The following is a 25,897-nucleotide window of genomic DNA, read 5'->3' on the forward strand; positions in this document are numbered from 1 at the left end:
GTAATTCTAAACAAATGCTTCACCTGTGGCAGCAAAGCAAATCCTGTGCAAATGGTCATACGTGATCAAATCGATTCCTAGTCAAAGATCAGTCTCACATAATCAGACAATGTCACTGAATTTTAAGGTTTGCTATCCTAATAAGGTTTGATCATCAGCTCCTACACAGTGCTGTTCTTTTTCCCAGTGGGAAGAATAAATACACTGTGTGCTGTCTATTTGGATGCATGTCTTCACTTCACTGAATCTTTATTACTGTAAAAAGGGAAAAGCTTCACCTTGTCCTTTGTAAACTGTTTGAGCACTTCCAAAATAATTGCTTTTACAGTTTTGAGAGTCTTACAAGAAATTAACTTTTATCCATGCATCCCTCATTTCTATCCATATTTTTTTCACGCAGGTTATTTTACATTTGCAGGTAGGTGTAGTCCTCCTGATTGGACACCCTCTGGCTCACGAAGAGTTACCCCTGGTGGCAAGAGTCTGACTAAACCACCCCTGCAACACCCCCAGTACTCCAAGTCAACAAAATCCTGAGATTTGCTCCAATATTTTATTGCTCCTGACCAGGTGCAGTTCCGCTCATGGCCTCTACTCCAAGTGGTGCTGAGGAGCAGCTGGTCCACCAATTGGTCAGCATCTCTTTGATAGGAGATCTCAATCTTTAACATGATGGAAACCAGACAGGAAGTAACTAATTTCCAGAATTAGGGTGCGGCTCCCTGAAACTACAGAAGCAGAGGCATCCCTTAACTTCTGGTTCCTACTAAAGGCCCCCTCCATCAGCATGAAATTCAACCCAGTGAGTGGATAGAAGCATCACAATGATGAGGACTCAAAGTCCATTGGCACCCCATCCACCACCAGCAGTGTATAGCATTTAGAAGATGCATAGCAATAACACATTAGGTCTCCATTCATAGCACCTTCCAAATCCATGATCACTTCCACCTTGAAGGACAAGATCATCAGATTCATTGGAACCCCATCACCTGCAAGTTTCTCTACAAGTAACTCACCATCCTGACTTGGAAATATCTTGGCTTTTCTTCAGTGTCTGTGGGTCAAAATCATGGAATCCCCTCCCTAACAAGACTCTGGGTCTCCCTACAGCTCATGAACTGCAGTAGTTCAAGAAAAGAAATCACCATCTCCACCTTCTTTAGAGAATGGTCAATAATTACTGGACCAAGCAGCAACACTCAAAAAGTAGTGGCGGAAGAATAATCCATTGAAACAAAGGAAGAGGTGATGCATGTGTCAAAACTACGAGGATTATTTGATGAGCAGGCTGGCACACCGCTAATGGTCCATGAGGGAGATGCTGATGGACTTTGAGTGCACTATAGGAACTGTAGGACTATCATTTTGGAGGATCATTTTGTGTAGAGAATGGGCAAACAGAGGCCCAGCCCAGGAAATATATGCGTTTACAAATAGCCACTGAATTTAATTAGCATTATTGCTTAATTGAATGCTAGCGTCTTCAGGCATTGACATGTATTCATTTTCTTTAGGACCCCTCAAACAGGTAAAAAAAAATGTGGGAAATACAGATGCTTGAGATCACAGCAGGTCAGACAGCATCCATGGAGAGAGAGCAAGCTAACGTTTTGGTCTAGATGACTCTTCATCTCGAAACGTTAGCTTGCCATCTCTCCATGGAAGTTCTCTGACTTGCTATGATCTTGAGCATTTGTTGTTTTCAGCTCAGATTCCCACATCTGCAGTAATTTGCCCCTACAGTGGAAAATGCTGATGTTTATCTTCTACTTTGCTGAAAAGTATTGAGCCTAGTTATAGTATTCATACTGCTGCACTGAGATCAGCCAACTCATCACATCAGGGGTTAGGTCTGGGATCTTCCCAAGCTGTGTGGTTTCCACTTTATAATTAATTGCGTTTACAAGAGTGTTTTGTCTTTTTAAAGCTGAATATGTCTCAGATTTCCATTCTATAGATTGAAGAAAATCAAATTTGCCAGATTGTCTCTCTCGCTAAGGGCAGGAGCTAGTCACGAACTTATTATTCTATTAACAATTATAGCCTTTTCTTTGCTTGAATGCACAAGTCACAGGGGGAAGACTGTACACTGGAGTTATAACATGGTCCTTGCCTAATATTATTGAAACAACAGCTGATGGCATCTGAAGTGATTGGCAGAGTAGTACACTATCTTGGGAAAGAAAAACAAATATTGTGGATGCTGTAAATCTGAAATAAAAACAGAAAGTGCCCAAGAGACTCTGAAGAGGAGATACATCAGACTTAAAAAGTTAACTCTGTTTCTCTCTCCACAGATACTATAAGATCTGTTGGGTTTCTCCAGCATTTTCTGTTTTTATTACCCTCTGCTGTATAATGGATTAAATGTTAAAGTTTCTTCCAATTACCCACTCAAAAAATGTTGAAGAACATGGCATTCTCTAATGTTTGTAGTTAGTATTTCTCCCTCAGCCAACTCCATGAAAATTCAGTTCATTGAACTAAAGGCAGAAGAGACTAGGAATATTGAGTGGGTCAGAAGGAAGCTGTGTGCAGAGAGACAGATGAAAGTGGATGATCTTTGATCAGAACAGAGTGAAGAAAGGAATGTAACAAGCAAGTGTGGAGGCAAGGAAAGAAAATAGTAAAAGGGTCTGTGATAGGGTGGAAAACAGGAGAGATTAAGTGGTGTAAAACAAAAGCAGACAGTAATGGGACAAGTAAAGGAATAAATGTTATGAGTAGCAGTATTATGATGACACAAAAATCAAACAGACAAACCAAGTGGTTGCTATGATTATGACCTGAAATTGTTGAACTCAATGTAGCGTTCAGGAAGTTGCAAAATGCTTCTTCGAATGAAGAAGGACCAATTCCTGAATTTGACCATGACAGCTCAGCAAACAGAGATCAGAATGGTAGCAGAATGGAAAATTAAAGTGACAACCAACCAGAAGGTAGGGCTCATGATTCTAAACTGAATGGAGATGTTCTGCAAAATGATCATTCAGTTGCATTTCGTTGCCTCAATTCAGAGGCATCCACACAACAAACTGCAAATATATTGTACTCAATTGTAAGAATTACAGTCAGTTCTGCTATTAGGCGGGTTTCTTCAATGCAATTTGTCTTTAACTTGATTAGAGAATTTAGACTGCTATTTGTAGAATGCGAACTTTCCTTACCTGTATTGGCTATAACGCAATTCTGGCCCTGTTAGTTTAAATGGCGCTGCTGTTGCATGATTTTCTTATAATGCAAGATCATATGAGAATGGAACTATCACGTCACATCAGTACCGACTGTACAGGTAAATTCCTACTTCACCAGCAGGAGTATTTGGGACCTTGGACATTATGAGGGAGGAAATAAAAGGGCGCATGCTCCATCTCCTGTAATTCCTGAGGAAGGGATCGTGGGAGATGTCTTCATGGAGAAGTGGATCAAAGTGCTCAGAAGGGAGTGATCTCTTTGGAATACTGAAAGGGGAGAGGAAGATGGACTCTGTGAAGGGTGACAGGTCAGAGGTGTGCATTAAAGTGTACAGTGTAATTGCTTCATGACTTGCTGTGTTTAAGGCCCAGAGATTCCGGAGACACTGCCTTTCTGATAAAATATTACAATTATCTTGCCTTCCCTCTCAACCAAGGTGGTGGCTGGGTGGGGGTGGGGAGGATTTGGAAATCATTGACATCACATGGAGTACAGGGGAGTTGTCCTCACATCCTGGTCAAATTCTACCCCAAACACCATCTGGTGAAGTGTTTCCTTCTTGTTTGTGGAAAGTGTGAGTCGACAGTTGCTGCCATGTCTCCCTACATCACTACAGTGACAAACATTTTGTTAGCTGAGACAAACTGTGGGTTGGAAGGATGTGATGGATGCTATATAAATGCAACTCCTTTCTTGTATGAGTTTTTGCCTCTACTCTTCTATCTGGAGACCATTTCCAGGATCAAAGTTAAAAAACAATGAAGGAATGTGCATTAATATAGTTTCTTCCATGAGCTTAAGAAGTGGTTTATAGCCAATGAAGGACTTTTGGACTATAATTACTGCTGCACTTAGGGAGTAGTGTGCACACCAGGGAATCTAAGGCATGAATTCTCAATTTATCCATCGTTAGCTCATGTTTATGTCCCTTTTGTCCTACTGTTATGTTTTAATAGTTTAGTGTATTTCTGTGTTCCCAATATCCTACAGGGACATAAGACATTATTAGAAGGAAGTAAAAATGCGGGAACTATTTTCAGCATTCCCTAAATGGACTTTAATAATGTACAGAAGACAGTTCATTCTCCATGGTCTCATTTCGACTTTATTGAATGTTATTGCTCCTGCTACTTACGGTGCCCATTCTGATAATACATCTTTTCTTCATCAGGATCTTGAAATGCTTTACTGTACCCACACCTTCTGTAAGAAAGAATACATTTCAGTAAAGTCAGTCAGACCTCGAGGGACCCCTCCCCCCACATCGTTCACAACATTTGCCTAAATGTAACTCGAACCTATAATGTTCAAGATCTCTCCAGTGACCTTTTGCGACAACGATATGATGATTGAACAAGTCCCGAATTGTGCCAGTTGTTTTTGAGTGACAGATGTTTAAAGCACGTTTTATGAAACAAATTAATTTTAAAAATGAATCTCAAGACAAATATAGTAATTATAGAAAAAAAAGTTATCAGTCTTGTAAGAAAGATTGTGCTCATTTACTGAATTTCATAAGGAGATCTTAGTTGGATATGTGCTCTAGGACTGAACTTTTGTGTTCACAGACACACTGGGATAAAGATCTAACATTATCACACAGTCTTCTCCATACAACCCTGTCATGGTGGACGCTGCAAGACGTGTCAGATTGTGGATATAGATACCACTATTACGCGTGGGAACACCTCCCACCTTGTACATGGCAGGTACTCATGTGACTCAGCCAACGTTGTCTATCTTATACGTTGCAGGCAAGGATGCCCAGAGGCATGGTACATTGGGGAAACCGAGCAAAGGCTACGACAACGGATGAATGGGCACCGCACAACAATCAACAGACAGGAGGGTTCCCTCCCAGTTGGGGAACACTTCAGTGGTGCAGGACATTCAGCCTCGGACCTTCGGGTGACCATCCTCCAAGGTGGACTTCGGGACAGGCAGCAGAGGAAAGTGGCCGAGCAGAGGCTGATGGCTAAGTTCGGTACCCATAGGGAGGGCCTCAACCGGGACCTTGGGTTCATGTCACATTACAGGTGATCACCATTACACTACACACACACACAGGTACACACAGACACGCACACAGACACCCACACACACCCTTATAGACACACACATTCCCACACATGCACCCCCTCACAGACTTAAGACACTCTGCACTCACCACATACACGCACCCCACAGATAGACAAAGACCCACATGCACACATTTATTTTGTGTGGTGAATTTTTTTGTACTTGCAGAGTTACATTGCACTTTGCTCAAAAACCACATACATTCATGTAGAACTCTGAGCTCAAAAACTGCATGAATTTATGTAAAACTCTGTTATTTCACTTTTTAGATTGGAATCAATCTAAACATCGGGTCATAGACAGAGAACACAGGGGGCTAACATCTTCAACATATTGTCTAGCTATCACCATTGTTAACAGCTAACCTGAGAATGCAACTTTTTAAAAAAAGGTTTTGTGATTTACACATGAAAGAAGTGAAACTATCACTGTATTCTAACAGATGAAAGGCTTAACAGACAATCAATTCTTCAATGTATAATTTCAGTCACTGCAAATTTTTGCTATAAATTCTGTGTTACGATCGAGCCCTCCACAATCACCTGATGAAGGAGCGTCGCTCCGAAAGCTAGTGTGCTTCCAATTAAACCTGTTGGACTATAACCTGGTGTTGTGTGATTTTTAACTTATCACACAGTCAGTCATCTGGGAAAGCTGATCACTGGACATTATTAATCTTATCTAACTTTTATTTCCCCTGCCACATGTCCACTGTTTAAACTTTTAACAATTAACATACCAAAAAACTGGTATTAGCCAACCTTCCCAAATTTTCCACATTATGATGAAGGTAAGGAATAAATTACACGTAAGGATAGGGCTAAATTTAAAATTAAGGCATATTTTTACTTCTTTAACACAATAAATCAATACTCTCAGACATTTTTTATACAACTAGCATTTGGTGCTAAGACTACGAACAGCAGATGGTGATGCTCTTATATTAATTAAATACAATCACAGTATTGGAAATTTAGGTATGAAACTTAAAAGCCTTCTACCTGAAAGATTTAATTTCAGTCACTGTATTCAAGTCAACATTTCTGGAGATGTGTAAGTGGCTGCCCATTAATACCTGCTGGCAACAGTACACTCTTGGCACAATTACTGTCCTGTCGGTTGATTGTATCCTAGGTGTAACTGGGTCAGTGTTTACCTCAAAGAATAAAACACTTTGGAAATGTCTTAAAGAGTTATGCGGAAAAAGAAGCATGTTAGATATTTTGCACTTAAAGCAGGTTAGGATCAATCAGATAAAAATAAATTAGTAAAATAGCATGAAAGTAAAACTACAACCAAAAAAAAGACAGCAAACATTAGAAAGTGAGATTAAGTAAAAGAAGTGGGAAAATCATCAGTAAAATGTTCTTTATTTTAATCAAATTGTGTTTATCTCAGCACTTCAGGACTTATCTTAAAACTCTTCCAGGTATGCTGATAGTTTTATTGCTATGAACAAAGTCAGAGCAATAAATTCCCCAAACTCAGCAGTATCCTGGTTGTGATGAATTCCTTGATATATTTTGGTCTGGTGAACATTGTAACATTCAGGAAACTGACAATTCCAATGGGTTGCTACATTCATGTCTCACTGCTATGTTTAGTTTTGCCTAGCAATAGTGATGGGGGTTATTGAAGGGTTTTCAATTTGTCACTTACAGGAATTCAAGGTTTGTATAAAGACTTATAGCTTGGGTGCCAGTTGCCGTGGTTGTGGGTATGTTCGCCGAGCTGGGAAGTTGACTTGCTGACATTTCGTCCCCTATCTGGTGATATCTTCAGTGCTTTGGAGCTTCCTGTGAAGACACAATACTGCAGCGCTTCACAAGAGGCTCCAAAGCACTGAAGATGTCACCTAGACAGGATGAAATATCTGCAAATCAACTTCCCAGCTCAGCAAACATACCCACATCCACGGCAACTTAAAGGAATCATAGGAGAACAATTCCTAGCTCAGTTAGTTGGAGAATAAAATAGCGAAAGAGGAAGGCTCCATCCAGAAAAGAATAGTTTAGCAGTCAGGACTCAGAAAGAAGGTTAGGAGCCAGTAGATGCATAATTAATAGCATAGTAGATCTTAACAATAGCCCAATGTAGTCAGAGCTCAGAAATATTTCTAGGAGACAGCAAAATGTTCAAGTTAGCATTCAAAAAAACTGTCAGGAATTAGGATACAATATGCTGCATTAATATTTCAGTGCAGGAGGATGCCTTTAAGTATTTGCGTTGTGCAAGTGAAACAGATTGGACTTCAGGACACAAACCAAAAGGACAAATCTTGCTTGCTGAAGCTCAATTTTGGTGCAAATGCAGAAATTGTGCCTGTGAGTGCATTCTGGAGTGCAGTTCCAAAATACAGTAGAGGTTTGGACCCAAGAAAGGAAGGTATGACCCCAGATCATGAACAGTGATTGAGGTAATCCAGGATGGAGAGCAGCTCTTGAAGGTAGTTCAAGGTCAAGTCTTTGAAAGAATCATTGTCCCTTGTGAAGTTTTATTAAGTTTGAGGACCTTCAGCATCAATCCTTCTGGGGGTGGGGGTTTCAGAGCTGACAGATCAGGGGATCCGTCTTGATCACTTTTGGAATTTGATGGGTTTTTTTCTAGGTGTCCACCACAGTTCATCTGCTCCACATACTTGCCTCATGTTAATTTTCATATATTAGAATATATGTCATACCCATCTTTACACAGTCTTGCCATTTTTCTGTCAATGTCTTTTACAATATTTATTCCATTTTTATTCCCTTCTCTGATCCCCTACCTAGTGAACCAGACAACCATACCCCCAAATACAGTCTCTGTAAAATCCACTTAGCTGCCTGAGTCACACCCACATTGTATACTCATCAAAAAAAAAACAGGAAACAGGGAAAATAATTTGAGACACGGCCATGAGAAAGCAGCATTCTCTGAAATCCAAGCAGAAAGTTATGATATTAAATTAGCTTTATATTGGGATGTTGACTAATCTGTGACTAATGATTAATATTTAAGTATCCCTCGCCTAATTAATAGAGTTTAAATAGCGCAAGAGCCTTTTGTTTCCAGGAAGTATGTTGGAATTGGCTATTACTGCTTGATATTTTAGTTTGAGTGAGGAAATGATTGCACCAACTGCTTAGCTTTTAAATTGTTTCTGGAATGGTGTGTACACATCAACCTTTAAACGTAACTCACTTGGTGTGAGTTGTCACCATTCAGTGCAACAAAATTATCCTTCTCCCCAGTTAGAACATTACTGCATTCACCAGATCCATTCCATTTTATTGGGGGAATTGCTGCACTGTATTTACTATACAAACCTTACAGTCAAAAATAAATGACTGCAACATGTGCTTTGAATTTCTTCTTTTGTAAGCGAGGCCACTTAGCTCTTTCAGTGTTGGTTGTTTTTCTCCCTCCTCCTCCAAACACTGAGGTGGCATTTGGACATTGAACACAGAGCAAATGATGGCTCTTGTTGCCTGGTTGACAGGGACAGTACGGTTGGACAGCCCCAAGATGAAAAAATTGGTTCACTAAAGAGTGTGATTTGACTGGAACAATGGCATTTTGGAAGTAAGTGCACCATGCATGCTTCATGGAAGAGTTAAAGGAGAATCGGAGATCCTTGCAAACCCAGCAAGTTGAACAAATGCAAAGAAAGAACCAAAATACCCAATCAGATGTTGAAAACTGACCATCTTTGAAAGTACAATCAGTGGGCGTAATGGTGAAACTGACAAGACTTGACCATTGTGCTAAGTCTGGACATTGAAAAATCAGAGACCTCTAAATAGCGAAGAATACTGGAGTTGAGCTATGAGAAGGTTTGTAGATTGTTTGAAGGTTGTTTAAACTGGGAAGTCAGAGTCATAGAGAGGTACAGCATGGAAACGGAACTTTCAGTCCAAGCGGTCCATGCTGACCAGATATCCCAACCTAATCTAGTTCCACTTGCCAGCACTCAGCCCATCTGCCTCCAAATCCTTCCTATTAATATGCCCATCATGATGCCTGTTAAACCTAACAATTATATTAGTCTCTATCACTTCCTCTAGCAGCTCATCCTGTACACGTACCACCCTGTGTGAAATAATTGTCCCTTAGGTCCCTTTTATATCTTTCCCCTCTCACCCTAAACCTATGCCCTCTAGTTCTGGACTCCCCCTCATCACTCCCCAAAAGGGTTTTACCCTATCCATGCCCCTCATGATTTTATAAACTTCTATAAGCTTCCACCGCTCCAGGGAAAACAGCCCTATAGCTCAAATCCTCCAAACCTGGCCACATTCTTGTAAATATTTTCTGAACCCTTTCAAGTTTCACAATATCCTGATAGGAAGGAGACCAGAACTGCACACAACATCCCAAAAGTGGCCTAACTAATGTCCTGTACAGCCGCAACATGACCTCCCAATTCCTGTACTCAATACTCTGACCAATAAAGGAAAGCATACCAAATGCCTACTTCACTATTCTATTTACTTGCAGCTCTACTGTCAAGGAGCCTGCACTCCAAGGTCTCTTTGTTCAGCAACACTCCCTAGGACCTTACCATTAAGTGAATAAGTCCTGCTCAGATTTGCTTTCCCAAAATGCAGCACCTCACATTTATCTAAATTAAACTCCATCTGCCACTCCTCAGCCCTTTGGCCCATCTGATCAAGATCCAGATGTCATCTGAGGTACCCTTCTTCACTGTCCACTACACCATCAATTTTGGTGTCATCTGTAAACTTACCAACTGTACCTATTATGCTCACATCCAAATCATTTATATAAATGATGAAAACTAGTGGACCCAGCACCGATCCTTGTGGCACTCCACTGGTCACAGGCCTCCAGTCTGAAAAACAACCCTCCACCACCACCTTCTATCTTTGAGCCAGTTCTGTATCCAAATGGCTAGTTCTCCCTGTATTCCATGAGACGTAACCTTGCTATTTAGTCTCCCATGAGGGAGCATGTCGAACGCCTTACTGAAGTCCATATAGATCACTTCAACTGCTCTGCCCTCATCAATCCTCTTTGTATTTCTTCAAAAAACGCAATCAAATGTGTGAGTCATGATTTCCCACGCACCTCTTCCGGCACCTCACCTGTGACTATCGATGATACAAATATCTCAGCAAGAAGCCCAGCAATCACTTCTCTAACTTCCCACAGAGTTCTAGGGTATACCTGATCAGGTCCTGGGGACTTATCCACTGTTGTACATTTGAAGACATCCAGCACTTCCTCCTCTGTAATATGGACATTTTTCAAGATGTCACCATCCATTTCCCTACATTCTATATCTTTCATGTCCTTCTCCACAGTAAATACTGATGCAAACTACTTGGTTAGTATCTCCCCCATCTCCTGCAGCTCCACACAAAGGCCATCTTGCTGATCTTTGAGGGCCCTATTCTTTCTCTAGTTACCCTTTGTCCTCAATGTATTTGTAAAAACTCTTTGGATTTTCCTTAACCCTATTTGCCAAAGCTATCTCATGTCCCCTTTTTAATCCTCCTGATTTCCATCTTAAGTATACTCCTAATGCCTTTGTATTCTTCTAAGGATTCACTCGACCTATCCTATCTATACCTGACATATGCTTCCATCTTTTTCTTAACCAAACCCTCAATTTCTTTAGTCATCCAGCATTCTCTACACCTACCAGCCTTTTCTTTCACTCTAACAGGAGTATACTGTCTCTGGACTCTTGTTACCTCATTTCTGAAGGCTTCCCATTTTCCAGCCATCCCTCTACCAGTGAACATCTACCCCCAATCAACTTTTGAAAGTTCTTGCCTTATACCGTCAAAATTAGCCTTCCTGAAATTTAGAACCTCAACTTTTAGACCTGGTCTATCTTTTTCCATCACTATCATAAAACTAATACAATTATGGTCGCTGGCCCCAAAGTTCTCCCCCACTGACACCTCAGTCACCTGCCCTGCCTTATTTCCCAAGAGTAGGTCAAGTTTGCACTTTCTCTTGTAGCTGCATCCACAAACTGAATCAGAAAATTGTCTTGTACACACTTAACAAATTCCTCTCCATCTCCACCCTTAACACTATGGCACACACACAGACCAAGTCCTGAACTACAAAAGCAACACAAAAGAAGTTGCATCAAGACACTATTCAAAAGGGCCACAACACACTGCAGCACACCAGAACTGCAAAAAGAGGAAGAAGAACACCTACACAATGTATTCGCCAAAAATGGATACCCCCGCAATTTCATCAACAGATGCCTAAGGGAAAGACAACAGAATGAGAACATGCCACAACCCAAAGGACTAGCCACACTACCATACATCAAGAGCATTTCCAAACTGACAGCCAGACTACTACAACCACTAGGACTCATAGCAGCACACAAACCAACAGCCACTCTCAGACAACAACTCACCAGAACGAAGGACCCAATACCCAGCATGAGCAAAACCAATGTAGTATACAAAATCCCATGCGAGGACTGCACAAAACACTACATAGGACAAACAGGAAGACAGCTAACGATCCATATCCATGAACACCAACTAGCCATGAAAGAACATGACCAGCTATCCTTAGTAGCCACGCACGCATATGACAAGCAACATGAGTTCGACTAGGACAACACTACTATTATAGGGCAGGCCAAACAGAGAACAGCCAGGGAATTCCTGGAGGAATGGCACTCATCCATAGATTCTATCAACAAACACATCGACCTGGACCCAATATACCAGCCACTACAGCGGACAGATGGAACTGACAACCGGAAGTGGCAGAGACAAGCCACTATAAATACCGGAGGAAACAGCGCTTCACAGGAGGGTTCCAAGCACTGAGGATGTCACCTAGACAGGGGACCAAATGTCTGCAACACAAATTCCCAGCTCGGCGAACAGAACCACAACAACGAGCACCCGAGCTACAAATCTTCTCACAAACTTTGAACTATGGCAGTCCCAGTTTAAGTTTGGAAAATTAAAATCCCTTACCGAAACCACCCTATTATTCTTACAGATAACTGAGATCTCCTTACAAATTTATTTCTCAATTTCCTGCTGACTATTAGAGGGCTATAATACAATCCCAATATGGTGATCATCCCTTTCTTATTTCTCAGTTCCACCCAACTAACTTCCCTGAATGTATTTCCAGGAATATTCTCCCTCAGTACAGCTGTAATCATATCCCTTACCAAAAAGGCCACTTCCCCTCCTCTCTTGCATCCCTTTCTATCCTTCCTATAGCATTTGTTTCTTGGAACATCCCTGAGCCACATTTCTGTAATTGCTATGATATCCCAGTCCAATGTTCCTAACCATGCCCTGAGTTCATCTGCCTTCCCTGTTAGGCCTCTTGCATTGAAATAAATGCAGTTTAATTTATCAGTCCTACCTTGTTCTCTGCTTTGTCCCTGCCTGCCCTGACTGTTTGACTCACTTCTTTTCTCAACTGTACTAGTCTCAGATTGATCTCTTTCCTCACTATCTCCCTGGGTTCCACAACACCTCCAACTCCTCCTCCCCCAACCTTACTGGTTTAAATCCTCATGAGCAGCTCCAGCAAATCTTCCTGCCACTATATTAGTCCCCTTATAATTCAGGTGCAATTCAGTTTTCTTGTACAGGTCACTTTTACTCCAGAAGACATTCTGATTGCACAAGGAATTAAGTTTGTTAAAGGAGTGTACAAAATTCATCCATAATATTACTTTAAGCTAAACTTTGCATAGGACAATGGGATACAGGTCCTAACTAGATGAAGATAACTTTAAGATGGAAATCGGGAACATTTGTCCTCACTTGGAGCATAATAAGCATTTGGAACTTCAGGCAGGAGGAGGAGAGGTCAAAACTTTAGTTGTGTTTAAGCAACAAGTAAATGCTGCAAAAGTGGAAGTGTACCATGCTACAGGATGGCTGAATGAAGATGTGCTCGTTCATAAATATCAATTCTTCAGATGAAATTGTTTGAAGATAGCCAGCAGTCAACACATATATCCTGAGAGGTCAAACAGTGTGCACGTAAGGACTGTTTCAGAATGACCCTGACCTAACATTGCACTGACCCAGAAGAAAGAAAAACTGTAAAAATTATGAAAACTGGTCTGACTTGGATACTTCAGTAGAGCTTCAAACTTTTTTTGAAGAATTTATTCATGACAGGAAGGCTGAACATGTCACAGAAAATGAAGTTAAAAATCACACAACACCAGGTTATAGTCCAACAGGTTTAATTGGAAGCACACTAGTTTTCGGAGTGACGCTCCTTCATCAGGTGAAGGAGCGTCGCTCCAAAAGCTAGTGCGCTTCCAATTAAACCTGTTGGACTATAACCTGGTGTTGTGTGATTTTTAACTTTGTACACCCCAGTCCAACACTGGCATCTCCAAATCATGACAGAAAATGAACAGTTAGCTATGATAAAGGAATCTTCTCCTATACAGAATTTCACTGCATTATTGCATTAGATGTACCTTTTCCTGCAGATAAACATTGCAAGGAGGACGATAAGCCCAGTCACTAAAGCAAAACATATCCAGATGATTGTAGTGGTATCATATCGGAGTGAAACTACAGGGGAAAGAAAGAGAAAAAAATTGCTTATGTAATAAAATGTCACAACTTGGATTGGTGGATTTTATTCTCACTTCACATGAATAAGCATAATTAAAAAGAAATGAACAGCTTGATATTTTCCTTGAATAATGAGTGGTTCAGATACTGACATAGATACTGACTTCTCTGTTGCCATGGAAATCAATGTTAGTATGAACTTGTCTTTAAATTGGGATCTCAATTCAAAATATAAGTTAAAGACAGGTGATTATATATAGATGCTTTCTTACAAATAAAGGGTAGAAATTATTGTCCTTTTTGCTAATTATATATCAGTGGAGTGTTAACTGTAGCACAGCAGGTGGACATTAGTTGGGAACTAAGCTGTGGTCATTTAGCTTGGAGCAGAGCAGTGGGAATCCCACCTCAGTATATGATGAACATGAAGATGTGTTATAATTTGTCCAAATAAAATTAGAAAAAGAAAAGGACTTTTTGTACATTTGAACAGACTCCAACACTATTTGTTGATTGGAAAAGTGCAGTTTCTGATATTAGAAGAGTGTATTTGTACAAAGATTATGCCATTGAATTCTAAACTTGAGTTTTAACACCTTTTATCATTGCAGAGACCTCAAACATGTAGACCAAAACCTGGATTTTGTGACATCACACGATTGTGTGTTTTATGCAATCAATTTCACTTCAATATTTTCAAATCAAACTGTTGTTACATATCTCTGAGACTGGTGAGACTTGAACCCAGGCCACTACTGGACAACAACAAATCTTCAAGTCCATTTAGTGCAGTTTTTCATGTGTGAATTATCTGCAGTATCAGCACAGTGTTCCTCTCACTTTTCCTCAAAGAAAGCTCCTCTGGAGAACTGTTGGGTTGGATCTTAAATTCTGGCAAGACAAGGAACAGACTTACTATTGGACTCTGTTGAGGGTAGTGTGCGCCGTCAGTGTTCAAATTTATTATACGGGTATCCTTTACCATCCTATGTTCTTGTATTCAATTCTCAAGGCAACTTGCACTGATAAAAGCCAAATTATATACATTGAAACTTCCCTGAGCTTCACAGGGGCATAAAGAAGGAAAACAACAATGGACCAAATAAGGGAGTTGCTACCAGCTATGGCAAAGGCTTGGTCAAGGACCCAGATTTGACACAGGAAGGTGGACAGTTTTAGACAGTGAATTCTCAGAGCATTATGGTGAGGCATCCGAAGGTACAAGAGGAACAGGGAATACACAAGAGTCCAGAGTCAGAAGGACCAGAAGGTGAGAGAGGGAATGCAGGACTGAAAGTTAAAGAGATAGAGATCGATCAGTCTTTAAACACAAGGACTAAAATGAGAGAAAACCTCACCAGCCAGGGTAAAAATGACATAGTTATAGACATTGAATTGATAACACACAAACAGGTCATTGCGTTCTACTGATCTGTGTCAGTATTTACCTCTAAGGAGGGATATGCTTCTTGTAGCAAGAGAGCAACAAGGTTTAGTAGATCAATTCTTGAAATAAGGGAATTGTCCCGTGAAGAGAGATTGAAGAAACTAGACCTATATTCCCTAGAGTTTAGAAACAAAAGAATGGTGATCTCACTGTAACATCTTTCATGATTCAAACAGTATCATTCCGGAGGATGCTTCCCTGAAATTAAAAGCAAAATACTGCAAATACCTGAATTCTGAAATAAAAACATTAGGTGCTAGAGAAACTCAGCAGGTCGTACCACATTTGTGGAAAGAGAAACAGAGTTAAGATGTTTTGTTCAATATGATTTTTCTTCAATCCTTCACATTAACTGTGTTTCTCTCTCCACAGATGCTGCCAGACCTGTGGAATTTCTCCAGGATGTCTCCCCTGACTGCGAAATTGAGAAGATGAAAATCTCAGGATAAGGCTAGGTCATTTAAAACTGAGATGACAGGCAGGTTTTCCACTGAAACTTTGAAAATGGTAAAACATTGGAATTCTCTACCACTGCAGATTTTATCTTAAAGCATAGTCAAGACAAGGATTCAATAATCCTTCAATACTAAAGGAATTAAAGGAATTGGGATCATTGTCTCAATTGACGTTAAAGTAGATAATGAGTCAGTAATGGACTGAATGATGGAACTGATTTAATGAATTGAATGGGTTCCTCTTCCTCTTACATCCCCTGTTCTGAAACTGTACATAAACATCTGCCCGATCCAATAACTACTTCCTTTTCTGCCTCCATAATCTCTCAGACATCAAACTTGATGTCGGACGGGATACAGTCAACACAGTTTTTCCACTCTGTAAGACCAGTGCCAATAAGCAATCACCGTGGTTTCACGCTGAACAAAGGCTGGACAGATATATTGCTTGGGAGCGCACACTGCACCTACCTGATTTCGCAGTTTCAATCTCGACGGTCTGGCTGAATCGGCCACACCCAGCTGATGTACGAGCTCGGACCTGAAATACATAACGAGTTCCAGGTTTCAGGTTGGAGACTGTCACACTTGTTCCCCTGGCTTTCAGTGTGGAGTAACTCTGCTGTTCCTTACCCTGTGGGACAGTAAAAATACTCCATTTGAGGAGCAGCTTGAGGTAGACTACCAGTCATTACTCATAATACAAATCAGAGGCTACAAACTCAGATTGATACAGAATAAACAAGAGGATTGCCCGCTCTGACCAGACAGATTGTGATTAGTTTCATCACCTGACATTCTGCTATCAAACTCGCCCTGCTCTGCAACCAATTGGCTGTTGGATGGATCAATCAGTCAATGATGGTGACCACAATACCCATAATCCTCCATTCTATTCATCCTATGGATTTATCAATTTGTGCACATGCCTAGTATGGAATTGGTAGAAGGTGATTGGGAAAAGAATTAGAGGGGACAAAATATATTCACCCAGTTGGTGACGGTATCTGGAATTCATCTTGTTCTTATATTATGAGAGCTATAATAATCATATTTTCAGGTATGAATACCCTGAGGTGAAAGCTCATCACTATATCGACAGGCGATTATGAGGGCGAACAGATCTGGGTTTTGAACAATCCAGGAGCGATTGGCAACTCTAGTTATAGTGTGTAAAGCAGAGAAATGGGTGAAATAACAGGTACTCATGTTGAAAAGGCACAGCCAGAAAGTGAGCATCTCAAAGGAAGAGAATACCTTTGTTTTGGAATAGGCTGCAGCATCGAAAGAAATGCTTCAGCCAAAATCTTCCTAAAAAGGCCAAGGAGGATCACCAACAAATGTCAGCAAGAACTTACTTTCATACAATTCCTTTAAAATGATAGAACATCCAAGGCACTTTAGAGGAGAGTTATCAGATAATCCAAGTGATAATGAGTCACGTAAAGTGATAGCAGGACAAGTAACAAAAAGTTTGATAGAAGGACTAGGTTTTATTCGGTGTTTCAAATCGAAGGAAATTAATAAGGGAAGCCCAGAATAGGGATGTGCAGAACAAGGGCATGATGGAAATCCAGACGAGCAAAAGGCCAGACTTGATGCTATGTTAGTATTTCAATAAAAACTGAAGTTTTTAGTTTTGGTTGCTAGGTTATTATCTTGTAAGCAGAGTATAGACATGAAGAACTAACAGCCAGGAATCCACACCAGTTTTCCCAGTTATCAGATCTAAATGAATGAAATTGCAACAAAATGGGTTTTAAAACCTGCCAGATTTTCCTCTCTACACTTTCCTAAGTCAGTAGCTAACATGGGGCACAAATCAAAGGAGACTGAGCATTGAAGTAGGGAGGCTCTGCTAAAACTGTACAAGGTATTAGTTATACCACAACTGGAATACGGTGAACAGTTTTGGGCACCTTATGTAAGGAGAGATATACAGGCATCGGAGGGAGCCCAGAGAAGGTTCACGAGATTGATACCAGGTAAGGATGAATTGTCTTAGGAAGAGAGGTTGAGTAGGTTGAACCTGTACACATTGAAATATAAAAGAATAAGAGGTGACATTATTGAATTATACAACAGTCTTAGAAGACTTGGCAGGGTAAATGTAGTAAGGTTGCTTCCACTTGTGGGAGAGTTTAGGACAAAGGGGCATAACCTCAGAATAAGGGGTCACACATTTATACACAGACGAGGGAGAATTTCTTCTCCTGGAACAGTGAGTCTGTAGAGTTCTTTACCACAGAGAGCTGTAGAGGTTGTCCATTTCAAGGCTGAAATGGACAGATTTTTAATCTGTAAGAGTTGCGGAGAAAAGGCCAAAAAGCGGAGTTGAAGATTATCAGGTCAGCCATGATCTCAAAGAATGGCAGATGGGGTGAATGACCTTCTCCTGTTCCTTCATCGTATGGTCGAACATGACAATCGTAGAGGAATCACTTTAAAGAAGGGATGGACCAAACAGACTTATTATTAAAAAAAAACACAGAAATAACTGTCATGCCTGTTTATTCTCTAAAGTTTCTTTTTTTAATTTTTCATAGTGAATCTTGAAGACTTGAGTTCAGAGTTGATGATGGCATCAGGGGCTCATTTGACACAGTTACTCAATGTGAGCAGGCTGAATTAATTCTGGTGATACACTTGCACTAACAGTGTTCCTGTGTCAAGCTGCAACATCCGCCCCATGTTCTACGGCAGCCAGAACAAGTGTTGGAGCAACATTCGTTGAGCAGGATGTCTGCTCAATCTCAATCACGTCAGTGCACAAGCAGAGCCAGATTACAGGCAGCTATGTTTCTGTTCAATCTCCAATGAGTATGCAGTTCGTTTTAATGAACATTTGAGCGACATGCAAAAACAAATACAACAAAATAAATCTCCATAATAATTTGCTTGACCAAAATTAATGATGTTAAACAGATGAAAAGGAATCCCGTGCCAACATATGAACACAGGCTGATATTGCCCAACATAGAAGAGAACCCTAATCAGGTTAATCTGAGCAAATCCAGATAAACTCTCTGAGGATGTCTGCAAAAGACAACAGCTTCATCTTCTGATATTGCTCTCAGCCTGTACGTAGACCTTACGTTGCTATCACCTTTGATCACTGCACCCTGTAAGGCTGTGATTTAAAAAGCACAATGATGGGACATCAGATCAAAAACATACAGTTTAATCACAGCTGAACAGAGTTTGAGACATTTGCTGCTCAGATCAAATAGCACTAGATAAAGCAATCACTTGTGAATTCTGGTCTGTTCTGAATCAGTTTTTTTTTAAAGAGTTCTCTTGTGGAGCATTGGTGTTGCTGGCTGGCCCACATTTATTGCCCATCCCTAGCTGGCCTTTGAGAAGATGGTGGTGAGCTGCTTTCTTGAACTGCTACGGTCCATGCTATGTAAGGAGACCCAGAATACTTCATTCCCCAGGACCAGCAGTGGAGACGTGACACCAGACCATTCCAGCCTGGTCCAAGGTCACCACCTGGATCAGTACAGTCTCAGCCATTTGGAGGACAATCAATGGTGTAGGAAAAAGGGCAGCAGTGTATGAGCCATCATCTTCTCACTGACATCTCACACTCAGTCTCTCTCTGCTACTGCATCCACCTCCCATGAAGGCTCATGCTCTGTCACTCTCACTATTGCCTGCAACATCTTCCCCATGTACCCTTACCCCCATCCCAACACCCAACTCCACTGACCCTGCATGCCCTCAGCACTGCCTACTCACTCACTTGGCACACCGGCACCAACAGTAATAGCCGTACCACCCACTTTCAGTTTCCTGAATTCCTGCCTTTCACTTATTCCAGGAGGAAAATAGCCCACAGTCGGGCAGAGAGAGGGGTGGGAGGACAGTCTGAAATGCATCTCCTCACCCCTTAACTGGACAGTGTCCTTTGAGCACAATGGTTCAGTGGTTAGCATTGCAGCCTTACACTGCCAGAGACCCAGGTCTGATTCCAAGCTCAGTCTGTGTGGAGTTTGCATATTCGTCCTCCGGTTTGCTCCCACTGTCCAAAGATGTGCAGATTAAATGGTATGGCCATGCCAAATTCCAATAATGTCAGATGTGCAGGCTTGATGGATAAGCCATGGGAAATGCGGGGTTTCATGTATACAGGAGGGTGATGGGTCTGGGTGGGATGCCCTTCAAAGGGATGGTGCAAACTCAGTGGGCTGCAATGCCCAACATCGAATTTATTTGTTAGATTTGGTATAATAGGAAACAAAGTATTAATGAGGCAAGTTGAGCTGTCCACAAGACATTTAATATGCCAGAATCCCCGTTAAGTGCTGAGTGAGAAATGTGCCCATTCACTCAGCAATGCATAAAAGATGGAGCAAGTTGCTCCAGATGTTGAGATAGACTTCAGCTGGACATCTCGCACAATTCTGCCATGCCTTACTTAGGTTTCCATAAGATTAAAGCCAAGGTCTCAGTTAAAGTCCAGAGGTTAGAAGATTGAATAGACAAATCCTACGCATGTACTTTTACGGTCAGAGTTTTCCTTCAACTTATACATCACAGAATTCCAAAAAAATACAGAGACTACTGGAAATACTCAACAGTCTGGCAGTATCTGAGGAGAGAAAGCAGAATCAACATTTCAGGTCCAGTGACCCATCGTCAGACCCGATTGTAATTAGGAAAGGTTGGTTTATGATGATGGGAGGTGGTGGGTAAAGGAGCAATGGCAGGTAGAGATGGAGCTCAGAGAGACAGGGAGAACAGCAGTTAGACAGGCAACGGGGTGGATAATAGTGAGCTAGGGAGGAGAGAAAGCTGATAATGGGGACCATTAGCTGATAAAAATGGATTGGGTGTGATGAAAGCAGTCCATGTGATAACATAGCCTAGGGTGTGGGGGGTGGGGGTAAGCTCCAACTCATTGATTACTTGTTTCCATATACCTGTAAACATACCCAGTTCTCACCCCACCGTCAACACAGAATCATTTTCTTCCTCCTTTTACATCCCCGTCAAATCCTACTCAATGATTATCCTCCATACTGCTCCAACTGCACTGGCAGATTTGACAACCCATCTGATAATTAGTGTTCTCGATTATATTTGCATTGGTTAACTGCCTGCTTTCCCTCATTAACCTTTAACACAGAGGGTAACAGGTAGACTACAAAGCTCAGACAAAGGGACACTGCAAGTTTGTTTCCATCTCCTGAGCTTCCAATCATGGTTTGGAGTGTCTGTCGTTCTGTGCCCCAATCCCCAACCCTGACCCATTCAGATCCACAGACTGCGTAATATAACGAAATAAAGTAAAAGCCTATTGAAGCAACGTCCTGTGTTTATTTCCATGAGGCAGAGAGACTGATCTCAGCTAGATTCTCAATCCATATATTCACTTACATTGGCTTTGCATCAAGTTCCTGCATTTGGTAAAATAAATGTGAAGTAAATGGCAGCACAGTGGCTCAGTGGTTGGCACTGCTGCCTCACAGTGCCAGGGACAAAGGTTCAATTAAAGCTATGGGTGACTGTCTGTGTGGAGTTTGCACATTCTCCCTGTAACTGCGTGGATTTTCTCCAGGTGCTCCAGTTTCCTCCCACAGATGTACAGCTCAGGTGAATTGACCATACTAAATTGCCCATAGTGTTCAGGGATGTGCAGGTTAGGTCATGAGTCAGGGAAAAGTAGAATAATAGGGTAGGGGAATAGGTCTAGGTGGAATACTCTTCAGAGGGTCAGTGTGGACTTGATGTGCCAAATGGCCTGTTTCCACACCTTAGGGATTCTATGATAACAAAATTGTGTCATATTCTCGAATATATCAGCAGATGTAGGAAGAGAACCTTAGCTTCAATTGAGTTGTTTCCACTAGATTATAGGGGATACAAAGATGTAGTGGGGATGGCACTGGACTAACAACCCAGACCGCGGGCAATGTTCGGGAGTCACAAGTTCAAATCCCAATATGGCAGTTGATGAAATTTGAATTCAATAAAGTGCTGCCCTGACAGTGACCAGTAACCACAGCAATATGATTACCTCTTAACCTTCTGGTCAATAAATGTTGTCCAAACCAGTGATGCCCATATCCTGTGAACAAATGTTTAAAAGTTGATTCCTGCATTGCATTTACTATGTGGGTATGAAGCAAACATTGACATAAGGGAGTTGCTAAAATATAAATAGGACTTTATCATTGTTGACCGGTGCTCAACAGAACTCTGTAATTCCCCCTCAATTTACTGAAATGTCAATCCCTCTATATCGTGTCATTCTGTCATCCCTTCAACATACAGAGGGATTAGTCCCTCTACATCCTGTCAGTCTATTACTCCTTCACTGTACAGGGATTAGTCCCTCTACATCCTGTCAGTCTGTAACCCTTTCACTGTATAGGGGATTAGTCCCTCTACATCCTGTTAGTCTATCATCCCTTCACTGTGTAGGGGATTAATCCCTCTACATCCTGTCGGTCTGTGTGTCACCCCTTCACTGTATAGGGGATTAGTCCCTCTACATCCTGTCAATCTGTGTGTCACCCCTTCACTGTATAGGGGATTAGTCCCTCTACATCCTGTCAGTCTGTGTATCACCCGTTCACTGTACAGGGGATTAGTCCCTCTACATCCTCAGTACAAGTGTTGCACCTTCACTGGATAGGGGATTAAGCTCTCTACTAGCTGGCAGTCTGAGAGACACTTGTAACTCATATCCTGAATAAACTGTGAGCTTTTCACACATTTTTAATGAACAATGGAAGCTATCACAGGCAGCCTGTTATTTATTTACTCTTAAACTGCACAAGTATAATTCACAGCTGGCCCTGAATAAAATTAAGATTAAGTTGTGCTTTTTTAAAGTGTAATAGTGAAATGCTTCTGCCTCACTCAATATTAGACAGGGCCTTGGTTCATATTTAATTCAATCAAGATTATAAACATCTCTAATAAAATGCATAAGTCTTTACGCCTGACAGGCCATTACATGATGTACTGATATTGTCAGTTGTGTCGCGTGGGTCAACAGAAAAGGCAAATGCTCAACTAAGAGCTGTCAACAATAATCGAGGCCAAACTGACACAAAGTCCATGTGAGTGAATAGATAATCAGAATGATACCATGGCAAGTCATTGACACGTACAATTCTGTCAGCAAGCTGCAACGAGGATGGAACAGAACAGTGAAAAAGTCAGGAATTTTATAACACTTCGAATGCTGTTCATCAGAAACAAAACTTCCACTTTGTCAAAAGATGAAACATATATTGGATAGTGTGCCACATTCTCAGTGCCTAATTTGCTACTTCTCCTGTGAAACTGGAGCGTGAATTTGGGCAGATGTAAACCTGGCACCTAATCCAATGCCATCAATTTCTTGACTGATAGGTTTGATTGAAATTACTTGACATGTTCATGTTCACATGGAAGATTAATGGCAATATGAGCTGGTTGACATGATCAGTCTGTTTTGATATTGTAATTTCTGTACAAATCATTCAATTTTCGTTTTTTTCAGCAACTGAAACTGCAGTCTATTTCAAGATATTCACAGTTATAGGCATGGCCCTAATCGATAGCAAGAGATCAATCCAGTAAACAGGAACAATGTTGAGTAGCAACTATTCAACATGTAGGCTTGTCTGGTTTAATTACATTAAGTCAGGTAAAAATTTAGCCTGGGTCTACTGGTTCAAGACTAATTTCTGGTACTGATTTGAGATAGGGAACCAAAAAGATCTGAATAGTGAAAGTGGGAGGATTAGGCATAGAATCATAGAGCAATACAACATGGAAACAGAGTTAAAAATCACACAATACCAGGTTATAGTCCAAAAGGTTTAATTGGAAACACACTAGCTTTCGCTGAAAGCTAGTGTGTTTCCAATTAAACCTGTTGGACGATAACCTGGTGTGTGATTTTTAACTTTATACACCTCAGTCCAACACCGGCATCTCCAAACCATAACATGGAGACAGGTTTCATACTGACCAGGGTGCCCACTCAGCTAGTTCCAACTGCCCACATTTGGTTCATATCCCTCTAAGCCCTTCCATCCATGTACCTATCCAAATGTTTTTTTAAATTTTGCTATTGTACCTGCCTGAACCACTTTCCCTGGCAGCTCATTCCATATATGCACTACTCTCTGTGTGAAGAAGTTGCCCCTCAGGTCCTTCTTAAGTCTTTCCCCTCTCACCTATGCCCGCTCATTTTTAATTCCCCCTCCCTGAGAAAAAGACTATGTATTCATCCTAGCGGTGCCTCTCATGATTTTATATACCTCAATAAGGTCACCCTTCATTCTCCTACATTTCAAGAATTAACATCCTGTCCTGGCCAATCTCTTCCTATAACTATCCTCAGAAGGATTCACACCTTCAATCAACACTTTTTCTCCAGCTCTCACTTTCCTACTAGTCCTGGCAACATCCTGGTAAATCTGCTTTGCACTCTTTCTAGTTTAACTATGTCTTTCCTATAACAGGGTGACCAAAACTGTACACAATACTCCAACACAGATTGTATATTAGCTGAGGCCACAGCACTAAACATTTAACACTCCACAAGGTTGTACATTCCTGTCAGCATACTCCACCACTTTACCTCAACTCTACTTTTCTGCCTCCTCCACATATCTCTTGATTCTTCAAGATGTTAAAAGTGTATTGCTCTGACTTTTAAATATCTTTAAGTATGGATCACCTACAATTCCAAAATTGAGTGAAGAGATCATTGCACATCTCAGATTTAAATAATTGGCATTTTACCACAAGACCATGCCTGTGTTTTTGATTCCCCAGTCCTGGCAAACAATCTCTCAACATCTAACTTCTCAAGACCTTTAGAATCCTGCAAGCTCCAACAGGTCACCTTGCACTCTTCCAAATTCCAGAAGGTTCAAATTCCACTGTCTCTCATCACTGGGCAAACCACCAATTAACTGGGTGTCATTTCAGCAACCAATGTAAAGAACCTTTGTTGTGCCACCTCCAAAGCAAATATATCCTTCTCCATTTAGACAGCACAAAAATGGACACTGTGTATTAGATGTGATCCCACCAAAGTCGTATACAGTTGGAGTAAATCTTTGTTTGTGTACTTCAAGCCCTTTGCAATGAAGACTAATAGGCTGTTTTCCCTCCTAATTGCCTGCTTCACCGATATATTAACTTCCTGTGTTCCTGGTACAAGTTCACTAATATGCTTTTGAGCATCACGACTGGGAAATTCCACAACTTTTAGAAATATTCTGCGTTTTCATTCTTTCCACCAAAGCAAATAAGCTCATTTTAATATTAAACTCCGATTGCCACCTTGCTACCTATTCACCTAGCCTATGTCTCTTTGGCACCTTCTTTGTGTCCTCCCCACTGCATACATTGCCTAACTTTGTATTGTCACTTTTGGACTTTTGGATATATCACTTTTGGACTTTTGTCTAAATAACAAACATATATTGTAAATAGCTGAGGACATGGTACTAAGCATTTAGCACTCCACCAACTTGGAGCCTACCAACTTGAAAATGCCCCACTTACCCCTACTCTCTCTGCTTCTGGTCCATTCTAACATATCACTTCTAATTTCATGGTCCTTTATTTTGTGTCTTAACTTCCAGTATGGCACCTTAATGAATGGCTTTTGGAAATCCAAGTATATTATCTCTACTGGTTTCCCTTTATCTACTATTTTTACTGCCAGTTACTGCCACAAAGTAGTCTATTTTAAAAAACCAAAAGAACTGCTGATGTTGTGTATCAGAAACAAAAACGGAAATTGCTGGAAAAGTCTGCTGCATTTGTCAAAAAGGATTCACTGCTTGATAAACCATATTGACTGTCTGATCAGAAGGTAATTTTCGAACAAAATATTGAGACTTCTTTAATGATAAGGTTCTAGTATTTTCCAAATGGTGGAAAAATTCCTCATTTTCTCTCTACTTCCTTGTTTGGACCGTAGCGTACATTTGTTAATTTCCAATCTGGTGGATTGATTCAGGAATCAAGGGAACATTGAAAAATCATAACTATGCAAGCATTATTTCTGGAGCTGCATCTTTTGGAACATTAGGTTGTCAGCCACCAAGTCCTGGAGATTTGTTGGATTTTAAACACAAAATTCTGGCAGGACTGAACAGAATTAATAAAGTGATGAGGGATCTCAAATGTTATTTAGTGCAGAAGATCCT

At 40.9% G+C, this 25,897-nt stretch overlaps 1 protein-coding gene across 3 annotated transcripts in view; it reads right to left on the minus strand.

Moving 5' to 3' along the window:
• Positions 1-25,897, minus strand: part of epha8 (eph receptor A8) — a 527,638-nt gene that overhangs the window by 131,057 nt on the left and 370,684 nt on the right. The window contains exons 7-9 of one of the 3 annotated variants that reach the window (XM_072586821.1): positions 16,197-16,266; positions 13,724-13,820; positions 4,334-4,401 (exon numbers count right to left, since the gene is read on the minus strand). In XM_072586821.1, coding sequence (XP_072442922.1) covers positions 4,334-4,401; positions 13,724-13,820; positions 16,197-16,266 — 235 coding nt within the window. Of the gene's footprint in view, positions 1-4,333; positions 4,402-13,723; positions 13,821-16,196; positions 16,360-25,897 lie in introns of all 3 variants that reach the window. The other 2 variants (XM_072586820.1, XM_072586819.1) reach the window with 2 other exon arrangements.

Source organism: Chiloscyllium punctatum, chromosome 16 (genome assembly GCF_047496795.1).
Source record: "Chiloscyllium punctatum isolate Juve2018m chromosome 16, sChiPun1.3, whole genome shotgun sequence".
In the NCBI taxonomy this organism is placed as follows: Eukaryota; Metazoa; Chordata; class Chondrichthyes; order Orectolobiformes; family Hemiscylliidae; genus Chiloscyllium; species Chiloscyllium punctatum.